At 31.0% G+C, this 12386-nt stretch overlaps 1 protein-coding gene across 10 annotated transcripts in view; it reads right to left on the reverse strand.

The window, feature by feature from the left end:
- Positions 1–1294: 1294 nt before the first annotated feature.
- LOC107451346 (latrophilin Cirl) overlaps positions 1295–12386 on the reverse strand; it is a 627655-nt gene continuing 616563 nt past the window's right edge. For all 10 annotated transcript variants that reach the window (XM_071177653.1, XM_043039805.2, XM_071177651.1 and 7 more), the window contains one exon: positions 1295–2789. In XM_071177653.1, coding sequence (XP_071033754.1) covers positions 2538–2789 — 252 coding nt within the window. In that variant the 3' untranslated portion in view covers positions 1295–2537. The remainder of the gene's footprint in view (positions 2790–12386) is intronic.

Consider the following 12386-nt stretch of genomic DNA (forward strand, 5'->3'; position numbering starts at 1 on the left):
GAGGCTAATAACTTAACCCCCGATTTATATATCTTCTGAAATATAAAATAAATTTTAACGAAATTTTTGGGGAAAAAAAATATGGAGACATATCAAAATCAGTGCAGATGTCGCGTTTTCATTTGATATCTCTTAGTAGAATACGAATTCCTGTAAATATTCCTTAAAATTGGCGATTGGTTATACTAAATTTGTTCCAGGGTTTTTCATCTGAGATAGGATTATTAACATCTAGCTGCACACATTGAAAGTGATAAAATAGTTTACCATGGATATTTAAAAATTGCTGAAATAGGTGTCAAGTATACTTAGCACGGCCTTAGAAAGGGTAAAATTATAAGTAATCTTCTACCGATGTTTGGATTGTGTAACCGATTAAAAGTTTCTGGAGTCTGTAGCTTCTGGCTGAATTTTTAGGAGACTTAAAAAATGTAGTTTATAATATAAATTGTTAGAAAGATTAGTATTTTTTTTTTTAATGAAAACTGTGGTTTTATGGTGATTATGTTCTGAAATAATAATTGTTCCTGGAAATATAAATCGTTTACTTCAGGATACTATAATCAGGTATAAATGCAACATAAATTTAAGGTCTTGATGATATTGGAACTGCAGAATAAATTAGTTAGAATGGGAAAGGTTAAGATTAAAACTGGAAAATACTGTTTAAAAGGTTTTGGTTTTACGTTAAATAAAAAGTTGTCTTCTAGCGATGTTTGGATTGGGTTAATTTAAGTTTATCTGTAAGAGTTCTTTTTTTAAAATATTTTTGACGCCTAAAAACTTTAATAAATTTAAAAAAATAAAGTAAATCGTGGGCTGGCTGCTATGTTCTGGAACAATAACTCTTCTGAAGCTTGATGACGTTAGTATTGAACTGAGTATTGAAATAATATTTAAGTTCCTGTAGTTAAATTCTTTGAAAAAAATTTTTAAAATAAATTCAGCTTTCATTAATTCAACAGCAAACAATTCGCAATTTTGAAAGTTTATAAAGATTATGCAGTTATTATTTAAGATTTGCTGCCATTTTGAAATGGCTTTGACTGTTTAGAGAAAATCAAATTAATGTTAAAAATTGCTAAGTAAATATTTACTATCAGACAAGAAATTAAGTCAAGATATAATTTTTATTTACTATTTCCAACGTTAATTTGGTAATTCACGAAAATTTCACTTAAATTTAATACACTTCAGCATTTCAATTCGAACTTGTTCACTTTATGATTATATGAAAGATTTCTGTATTTAGTTAACAAAAAGAGATTCAAATTACACACACAGACAAACCATATATGCTATTCGATATTTATTAAAGCAAATTTATACACTTTCGATAGCACTTTTCAAATTTTATTAACAATAACTCATACATATACCGGCCTTCAAAATAACACAGGATGATCAAAGAAGGGGGGAAAAAACATATACATTGCAGAAAAAGCTCAATAAGAAATAGTTATCTTTTTTATACAATAATTTTCTTTGAAGGCATCGGCCACAAAAATATCAAACATCACCCACGAGAGCGATTCAGTCAATAATGACTCAAGACTGAATCGCTTCCAAGTTTCATAGTATATAATTTAACGAATCATGCAGCAAGGGAAATAGTGGGGAAAAATCACACTTAAAAATATCGCGCTGGATACATCGTTTATCCAGATATTTATTTCACATATATCACCACAACACTGAGCACAATGTAGTTTTTTTTTTTTTTTTTCATTTTTTGTAGTTTTCAGTAATACTTTTTTTTTTCTCTGAAAAAGTTTTAAATCACATTCATGGTTAAAATATGACGAAAGGCATGTACTTTATCTTCCGATATAACGAGAAGATTAGGAGACAAAGATATTCGTTAAAAAGAGGTTTGAAGCCGGGAAAAGTAAAGTTGCGTTCCAAAATATTTCGTTCGAGCTGTATAAACTTGGATATGAAACACAGAGAATAGATTTAGTATATCTTGGTTTTTGATGGCGACTGCAAGTTGATCTGCAGAGGCAGAGAGTCAGTAATTAATTACTCAACACATTCACACAAACCGCACGCACACACATCACAGTTCAATGTGGAATTCACATGTTAGCTCAATGTTCTTTTTTTTTATTTTTAAATATGTACAGACAACAATGAAGTTGATTGTTTCGACATCTGATTAAAAAACAGAAATCAAACGTTCGCAGAAAATCGAAAGCTCTGGTTCAATATGAAGCGTTCCATTGATAGAAAAGCTCTTTTTTTCACGTCAGTTTCGAAAACAAAATAAAATCATTCTAATCACAAAATTGCAGTTTATTTATTATTTTTATTTAACTAATAAGTTAGAGACGCCGGCAGTGCAGATGCACCGCAACCTGTCCTTCTGTCCAGGTTAGGCAGGCTATCAGTTAGTTCGTTGTCCGGAGAGCTAGCTGACGGACTCATCCGGACTTGTGTGTCCATGAAACTGCTTGATGACCGTTCCGAGTCAGTCGGACTCTGTATACCACAGTAAGCAACTCGACAAGGTGTCCCCACTACTGGGGGACCCATGTTCAAGACTGCGGCCAGGGAGCTGAGAAGTGGTCTTGGGGGTCCTTCCAGGGGCTCCAGTGTCTCGTAGTGGGGTTCTTGTTGCTGCTGTTCATGTTTAAGGTGGTAAGGGGAATGGCTATTCTGGTGATAGCAGCAGAGGGTTCTGTTGTCATGGTGGTCTGGCAGACGCCACTGGTGGTGGGCAGGCTCGGACGGTCGCAGCAAATATTGCAGTGGGTGTTCTTCACAACTCCTGCGTCCAAAGCGACGATCTGCAAGGAACAGATTAACAAAATGGTCACAATTTTTGACAACTTACCCATCTAAAACAATTTATGGCAATATGAATTAAAAAAAACATTAGCATCAAATTAAAACTCGTATTTATATCTACGCTTCCTGATTAAACCGGTTCCTAGGACGAAATATTGGATGTATATACTTGGGGTAACATAGTAGATACAATTTTTAATTATTTGTCTATAGATTTTGATGTCGAGCTGGATTCAGACCCACAATATATTAACGGGTGATCCAACTGATTTTTTTTTCTTTTACATAGACTGGAATTTTACTATAACGATTTGTTTGCACTTGCTATTCTACTGTTACATAGACTGAAATATTATTAGAAAGATTTTTTCGCACTTGCTGTTCTGCTTTTACATAGACTGAAGCTTTGTTTTAAAGCCTAGATGCAAATAATGAAAAGATGCTTTCACTTTTCTGCCACTTTGCAGATTCGACGTGGCTTTACTTCAATAGATAATCTTTGCCTTATAGTATTTAAATCAATAACATTTTTGTTTTATAATTAACACTTACACATGGCATACCACTTACGTGCGCACGTTTAAAGCAAATCTTCCTACACAAATCAAATTACCATTATTTATTTTTTGATAAATTAACAATAATTAACTTCAAAGGTTTAAAAATTGTAGAGTTAAAGAGAATTAGTAATGTGGGCAACCAAGTTGTTTTAATATTATATACCGTTAATGAAGTGTATCTGAACAATTTGTTCGAAAAGCCATAACAGAAGATAAACACAGAAATGCAACTCTCCTTTGATCACAAACTTAAATAGAGATCTTAAAAGAGCGCATTTTAAATTGATGGAAGTGCATTTTAAAGCAAGCTAAAATAATGAATGTCCGTGTACTCAAAGAAATGCAGCAACGCCCATCTTCAATAGCATCCTATTTTAAAAGCTAAGTTTAACTCTTTTAAAATAAATATCTTGTACTTAAAGAGTAAATTCTGAAAAATAATCTCCTGTACCGATGGGTGGCAAAATGTCACGGCATATAGTCATTAATCAAGGGGGCGTTAACTAAAGGCGTGTCATGGGCGTGGATAAGGAGACAGGGAAGACGTCATCATGGATCATTAAGTTTAAATCAAAATACTTACCATGTTATTCTTATTTATCAAAATACCAGACTGATCAAACATGAAGTAATTTTTTTCCTATTGTTTTAATTTTCATTGTTTATGAGAAGCGTCAGATTAATTTAAAAAAGTTGATAATATAACATATGTGTAATTTAATACAAGAAAATACGTTTAAAGTAACGAGAGATTAATTTGTAGACAAATATTTTCGTTTCAATTTAGAAGTAAAAATGAAGCGATTTAAATAGCAACGAAAAAAAATACCTGAACTTTTTTAAGCCTTATTGTACGAAGTTCTATTTGTTTTTAATTTAGAAAAATAAAAACCCACAGTATCAGTGCCTTACAACTTGAAGCATAGCTATGATTTTAAATTATAAATCCCTTCTTGCCGTGAAGAATTATCTAGACTATAAAAAGGTAAAATAACTGAAATATTTTGAAAGTTATTTAAGTATTTTAAAAATCGCCAATTTGGCAACATTTTTCCATCTAGTCTAAAATTATCAAAATCAATGCCAAATTCTCTTTTTTTCTTTCTTTTTTTTTTTTTTTTGCAAATTTTTTGAGTAAGTTTTTAATATTAAAAAATTAGAAACGCTCTTCATTTTCTCAAAATAGTGGTATTTTATCATATTGGCGTGTTGCGCCATTTTCAGAATTTCCATAGAGGGCGCTGACTAGACTAGATCCACTTGTCGTGAGTAACTGTTGCAAACTCACAACAGTTGAGAAAATAGCATTATTATTATCAAAAAAGTATCATTTCATGTGACGAAAGAGCCTTCAAGAAATAACCTTACAAGTTGCAGTATGCAATTCGAATATACTTGAAAAATACTTGTTTTTTGAACTCGGTAAGCCTTCGTTTATGAAAGGGTTGTTTAATTGTTTTTCCTTTCAAGTTACAAGCCGAATAATGACGTAAGAAATTAATTAAATATCTTAAAGTCAGCAAATATAATTTGAATTTGTACATGTATCTTTAGCAAAAAAAAAGACTGACCAGTCACAGCGAAATGTCTAATATAAAGTTTGTCTATATTATTTATTGAAATCAAATCTATTTTTTAAGCTCGCTTTAAAACATCAAATGAGTTACAAAAGTTGCTTTTTGTAATCAAATTGCTTATTAAAATCCATTTAAATGCGTCCAAAATTCTGTCTATAATTATTTATTTTTTTGTATTCGAGATTTTAAATCTGTTTTAGAGCATCAACAAATTTGTCATAAACGCTGTTAATTGTAATCTAGTTTCATGTTCGAATCCGTTCTAATGCATCAAAATGTTTTCCTCAAAAGCTTACAAGTTTAAATCCATTTCAATGCACCATAAAGTTAGACCAGAACTGTTTTACTGTAATGAAATTTAACATTTTGAAACCGTTTTAATGCAGCAAACTTAGTGTTGAGATCCAAATATAGTACATACGGCACGCGCTTCTATTATGCATTTGATCACCAAATCTAAATTAACACATTAGTTAAAATGTTGAGACAAAAACTTGGCGTAGAAAAAGAAATTATTTTATTTAAAAAATTGACTAAAACCGCCAAATCAAGCCAAGTACCAAGTTTAACAATTTCCCTAATGAACTCAATTCCCTTTTCCGATCTTTTATAAAAGTGATAAGAGTAATTTATATTAAAACTGTCACCACCCTTCAGAGAGGTAAATGAAGCCATAAAGTGCACATTTTGTCACCAACCTTTTGACTAGAGGCCATTCCTTCGTAATTTAAATGTTGTAAAAACAACAACCAAGTGGCATTTTAATTGTGAAAATTTTCCAATGACTATGACATTATTGAAACATGAACTCGCGAAATGTCGGTGAGAGTAATTTCCGGCCCCCGGGCCATTACTTTTATGCACCCTTAAAATATCGGATTCGAACTTTTATGGCAGGTGGTGCCAGGAAATTGAGCGAGTCCCATCATTGCCAGGTATTGGTTCTCTTCGACGCATTAAAAGAACGGTGACTCATTAAATGTGACTACTTTCATTGATTGGGTTTGTGCCTTTTCCTCAAAATCACTAAGCCTTTTTTTTGTTGCCTCACGCCAAAAAGACGTAAACTAATTCGAATTAGAACATTTATGATGCTGACTTGCTGGTTTCGTTACTTTTTTCTACGTCATTATACGGCAGAACTGCAGTTTGAAGGTAAGATATAAAGAAAATCCTTTAACTTAATTTAGATTTATTATTTGGACCAATCTTACATTTAGTAGAAATCCAACTTCTTGAGTTACTTGATATTAAATAATTTATTGGGAAATAAGTAAAATAAATACGGCTGGAATTAATTTTAAAACAAATTAAATATTCAGAATAAAATTAATAGTTGGAAACGATAAAATTTCAAACATTTCCTGCCGAGTTTAGATCGAAACCTTTATTCTCTGAGAAAGAATTTTAGAAATTCTGAATTATTACAATACATATTTAGAGGTTTAAATAAATTATCATTTTCCTGAACATATAGGCTATACAAATAAATATAATACTAAAAAATAAGATTAAAAAATAATATTTAATAATAAAAATTAAGATTTCAATGCATTTTTTTGTATACGAGCAAAAACTATGAATCATTTTTAGATTTATGATAAAAGTAATGATCTTATAGTACTAAGGAGTAATTTTTAAAAATTTTCAGTAGTTTTCTTGTATTTTCAATAAACAATAACCTAGAGTTACACATTTAATTACTCACTATCATTCACTTCTCTAACTTTAATAATGTTCATGATATTATCTTATTACATAACAGTCTATGATAAAAACATATTAAATTCTATATTAAATTAATAAACATACCTACAATAGATACTAAAACACTTTCCAATACCATACTCAAGTACAAGAACTACTTAAATTAACTATAAAAATGCGATGGATGGGTAACGAGATCGCGGCCACTTTGGCTAAAGCTGGTGCTTGCGTGGCCTCTGTGTTGTCAAACACAAAAACAAGACCACTTGGAATGTTCCCCCAAAGCACCCATGGTATCAGTATTCTCGACCTGAAGGCTCCCTGGTCCAAGGTTTTAGTAGACAGGAACAAATTATTTTTGCCCGCTTTCGAAGTGGTCACCTTAAATCAATGAAATTTTCGGAAGGATCCAAGAACTTTGAAATTTGTAACAACTGTTCTTCAGAGCAGGCTTCGCCTCACCAAGCAGGATTTAGTAGATGATCCATGTACAGTGTTTTTTGAGGGTGTATAACGTCATGGATCTGGTCTAGCACTGCTGGCCAATGGGGGCGTGAAACAACAACAACATAAAAATGCGATGATTATTATCATTATATGATACTATCGGGTGTAATAAAAATTATTTAAATATTACTCATCTTTTCGTATAATTGTTTCGTATATTAAATGAAAAATGTTAGTCACCTCAACAATACGCCAAAGGCACTTCAGGGAAAAAAAAAATCTTAACAATTTTACGGGAGGGGAAAAAACGGCATTAAAAAAAAAGTGATTGATTGCAGTGGGGGTGTCGATTCGCCCCGGAAAATAGCTGCATATCTTTTTTTTCCCCCAAAAAACTCAACATGATGGCTGTGTTGAGTTCATATCCGTGTTTATATGCACTTGGAAGAGTGGACTTTAGCAGTGTTCCGGCCAATAAGTAACAATGCATCCTAGGGGGACGATAGAATTGTTTAATGAGTCCTGAATATCGGCAGTTGACTATCGACAATACGATTAGATCACCAGAAGAGAAGATCTCTTTTAATGGACTGGTGTCAATGGACTCTTTGGGGGGACAACAGGGTGATTATGAGGAGGGGGAGGAAAAGTTTCAGATAAGGGGTGGTATCAATGTCACTTATAAACTAAGATTTGGACACGTGATTTGGGCTATTAAATGATACGCTCGGGGACTGTACTGGTGTTTAGTGTTGAATTAGATCCTTCAAATACACTTATGGTTATGTGTTTAATGCATGAATGTACGGTCATTGCATAACGCACTGTTTCGAAATTGCATAACGTATTATTACTAAACTTACGGTCAGAATATATTGATGAATGTAAGCAAAGAGAGTCTAAGTTAACTAAACAGCAAAATCTTGATTGACATTTATATTCTCTTTCTTCAGCATTTATTCATATACTTTTTTTTTTTTACCATTTCTGATATTCTGAATTTGATTGTATGAAATTATTCTACGCTTTTCAAGGTAATGTGCTTTTTAAACTAGATATTAAGACACCCAAAGATGACATAACCTTAAATTGCAATTGTTTTTAATGAAGCAAGATTGATATCATATTTAAAATATATTTCTAAATATTTTTTAAATGAGTCATGACCACGAATTACGCTTTTACGTGATGAATATATCATAGATTTTATAAAAATTAGATTTAATACAACTTTAAATACAAATATCATAGACTTTTTTCTAGTTTATTATTCGAATGTACGAAACAAATTTATTTAGATTCATGAAATTAATATACACGGATTTACTAATGCAATATTTTTATATTCATTAATTATAGAATATTTTTTTTTATTTACAATTTACAGAATCAGAAAAGTATCTTCAATATAATTTAAATACTTCTTCAATATAATTTAAACGAAATCGGAAAATAATTTTGTTCGGATAGTTTAAAAATTGCATATTAAAAAAAGTTTTTTTAAAAAAAAAAACACTCCTTTCTAAACACTACTTTATTAATTGATTTTTTGCAATTGATTTTCTGATTTTGTATTACATTTATTACGGAAATTTTTAACTACAGTGTCTCCTAAAAAAAAATCTTATGTTCTACTTTATTAGGAATGACCTTATATTACATTTGTTTTGCATGGAATAGGAGACTACTTAAAATCAAAAACTGTTAAAAAATCAGTAGATCAACAACTAGATCTGTGTTGATCTTACCGGCACCTTATCAAAATCACGAAACTGTACCAAGTTTTTCAAACCTTTAAATTCTAAGTTATGTCTTAATCAAAAAATCTAAATTGCGAATACTTTCACTGAATATCGATCTAATACTGACTATCTAATACTTTCACTGAGCATCGGTTGAGAACCACCGATCTAAAAGACAAAATTAAGTTTATTAATCCAGTTGAGCCTTACAATTAAACTAGAAATGGCGAAAATTAGGTTTATTAAACCAGAAATGGGAAAATTAGGTTTATAAATCCAGTTGAGATTTGCAATTAAACCAGAAATGGGAAAATTAGGTTTATTAATCCAGTTGAGACTTACAATTAAACCAGAAATGGGTATCAGGAAATATGAAATACGCTCTATGACATAATCCCTCAGATGGCCCTGAAAATGCACATCTCTGAACGTCCCTAACGATCCGAAGAACTATTCCAAGATTGCAGTGCAGGAGAACCGTCTGTACAGGATTTCCGTTTGATAGGAAGTACGAGGAAGTTGTTACTCAGGGAAAGTGATCATGTCACCCTTTAGTCCTCCCAGCCTCCCCTTTTCTTCTGCCTCGAAATTTCTTCCATCAGTCACTCACCATCTTTTCAACTTCAACACCAAACCATCCCTCGGCAAAAGACAGAATTTTAGAACCACACTTATGACGGTCAGGATGGCAATCTTTTCCACCAGCTATCGATTGTCCGGGTTGAAGTTGATGGGTAGAGACAAATATCTCGCAGCCGGAAGTTGAAATGTCCGGTTGCCGATGGCAGGAAGAGGGTCATAGATTTGACTATTCCATCGAATATGAGAAAGGACAGATTGATATTGCCGTTGCTTGGTGAGAAATCTCGGCTATCTATCACTTTAACTGGAGAGTGATGTAAAATATGGAATGCATGTTCATAAAAATGTTCAAATCTGAATTGGCCTGTTAGTGATCTTAAAATCAAAAATTAGGAGAATTAGTTGCTGTTTTATTACTGAGAAATAAAATTAAGGGGAGTGGGCCATTTCCCTGATGATTTTTAATTTTTTTAATCAAAAAAGTGCCATAAAACGATTTTTAAAAAAAACCAGAATATAACGTGCATCATAAAATGGGATCGAAACTATAGATCTTTGGATCATGGTATTCAGTGAATCTAGTTCAAGGTTTCTTTGTTTTAACATTGATCTTGTGATTAGATTGGTTATTTGCATAACAATAGCTGCCTGAATCGACAATCACTTAAAATTTTAACTTGAAGCAACGGCCTGTTTTTCCACCCCTTACCTAATTTTTCCAATTTTAAAACCATTTCACAAAGTGTTACATTGACGCATATTAAAATAAATTTCAAACTCTTCAAGACAAAGTTTGACCGGATGGTAAGAAATTAGGGAGCTGGCTCATTCTTGATTTCGAATCTGGGCGATAATTGTGTCTTTAAAATAACCAATTATTCCCTAAAATTAAAAAGCCCTTTCTAAATATTTTCAAGATAAAACAGCTTTAGAAGAAATCGATTTCTTCCAAACCAAGTGGAAGAGATTTTTAAAAAAATATCAAGCATTAAAACAGTTTTTTAAGCCAGTGAAAATAATAGTTAATTATCAAGCTATTTGATGTATCATTTTAAATTAAGTAAAAAAAAAGAAGTGAAAAAAAAAATTTCTTTTTGAAGATATTCATCGTATTAGATCATATTCATACTTTCGATGTTTTGCATAAAGTATTGCACAACTTAATTTTATAATTACATAAAGAATTTATAAATCGCACTCTGATTAACATAATCAAAAGCTGCAATACATAGTATGTTAAAGGTATTTATATATAAATATTTTTAATACACATTTCATTTTTGCATACTTAATCATAAAATACAAATTTAAATTATAATTTATAAAATAAACTTCATAATTTTTGTTCACTAATTATCAAATTTCATTTCCAAAATTAATGATTAATTATATAAATTTTAAAAAATATCACAAATTGATTAACTAAATTTAATTTAATAACGGCACTGAAAGTCATGAAAACATTCATAAACATTTTTAAAATGCAGTTTTTCTTTTCATTATAGAGCATTTTATTAAAACTAGTATGTTTTCAAATACAAATGTTATAGCACATTTCAGTAGTTTCGCAGTATTCTGCCTAGAATTTAGCAGTATTATAACTTTAAAGAATACAAATTAGTTCATATTTTGTTGGTAAATAATAGTTTGCTTTAATTAAGAAAAAAAAATTAAAAACAAAATTACTTTTCTAAAATTTTTAAAAAATACACACGTAATAAAAAAAAAATTACATAGTTGAAAAAAATATTAAGATTTTTTAATTAATATTTAAATTTCGCACAAAACTGAAATATATTATCTGGAAAAAATTAAACGAAAAATTTTTTTTAATTTTATTTTATTTGTTTTAAGTTCGAACTATTCGGTAAATATTACTTCATTCAAAAATATGTAGAATGAAATAAAAGTCTATAGGTTTCAAGTGCTCAAAAATAGAGGCCAATTCTCAAAATTTGAGTGACATGAATAAGAAGATACTAAAGTGATTTTAAATATAAAGGTGAGAAACAAAAGTAAGAAAATCGCAGTAGCCAAGAGTGAAACAAAAATAAAAATGACAAAACAGAACAAAAAAAACCACGGTAGTCTAAAAGGGCAAATCAGGATAAAATGCATTTCCAGGCGCTATAGAGAAGAACTAATGTCGTTAATATGGGAATCAACATCTACATGAATGAAACAAGACTCCTTGGAATCAAGATGAGCTGATGTGACTGGGGTGGAAATAATCAGTTTTTTCTCTCCTCATTCACGTCTGGCAAGACTTGAGAATCAGTGCCTACTTTTAAGAGCTTGAAACATGTCAACTTTTCTGCATATTTTTGTAGCAGATAACGTTTTTTGAATCAGGCAATATCTTACCGGTTCAGTTTCTAGGAATTATTTATATAATAGTCATTAAATAGTTATCGTTAAAACAGGGTTCTGTTTAGAAGAAATTTGGGTCCGTTAACGGACCCTTCACAAAATATCTTTTCATAAAAACGGACCCTTCACAACGGACCCTTCACAAAATGATTTTTCTTTTAATCGGACCCTTCACAAATTTGTTCATCTTCATTATTATTTTGTTAATTGAATAAACCCTTCCCAGGGCAGAAAACAAGAAAGATGGAAGTAAACGAATTAAGTCCTGTCTTCGGCAGAAGATTCTTCCATTATTCGTCCGAAATGAATATTCAACGTTCAGAAGTATAGGCTAGTTATCAAATATTTGTATGTTGCATCTCTAATTTAGAAGCAGCAATTGCTGTTTATTTTTGAAAATTAAAATTTTTTAAATTATAATTTTACAGTGCTGAGCATAATCTTGTATGTCTTTACAATTTAAAAACTCCTTGAAAAAGTTTTTTTTTTGCAATAACGGACCCTATTCGCACAAATTCACAGAAGCGGACCCTGGTTGAAAGAATGTGACTAATTTTTTCACAATTTCACGAAAAACGGACCTTTCACAAAATGTCTGGACAGACCCCTGG

This window comes from Parasteatoda tepidariorum, chromosome 2 (genome assembly GCF_043381705.1).
Source record: "Parasteatoda tepidariorum isolate YZ-2023 chromosome 2, CAS_Ptep_4.0, whole genome shotgun sequence".
NCBI classification, from domain to species: Eukaryota; Metazoa; Arthropoda; class Arachnida; order Araneae; family Theridiidae; genus Parasteatoda; species Parasteatoda tepidariorum.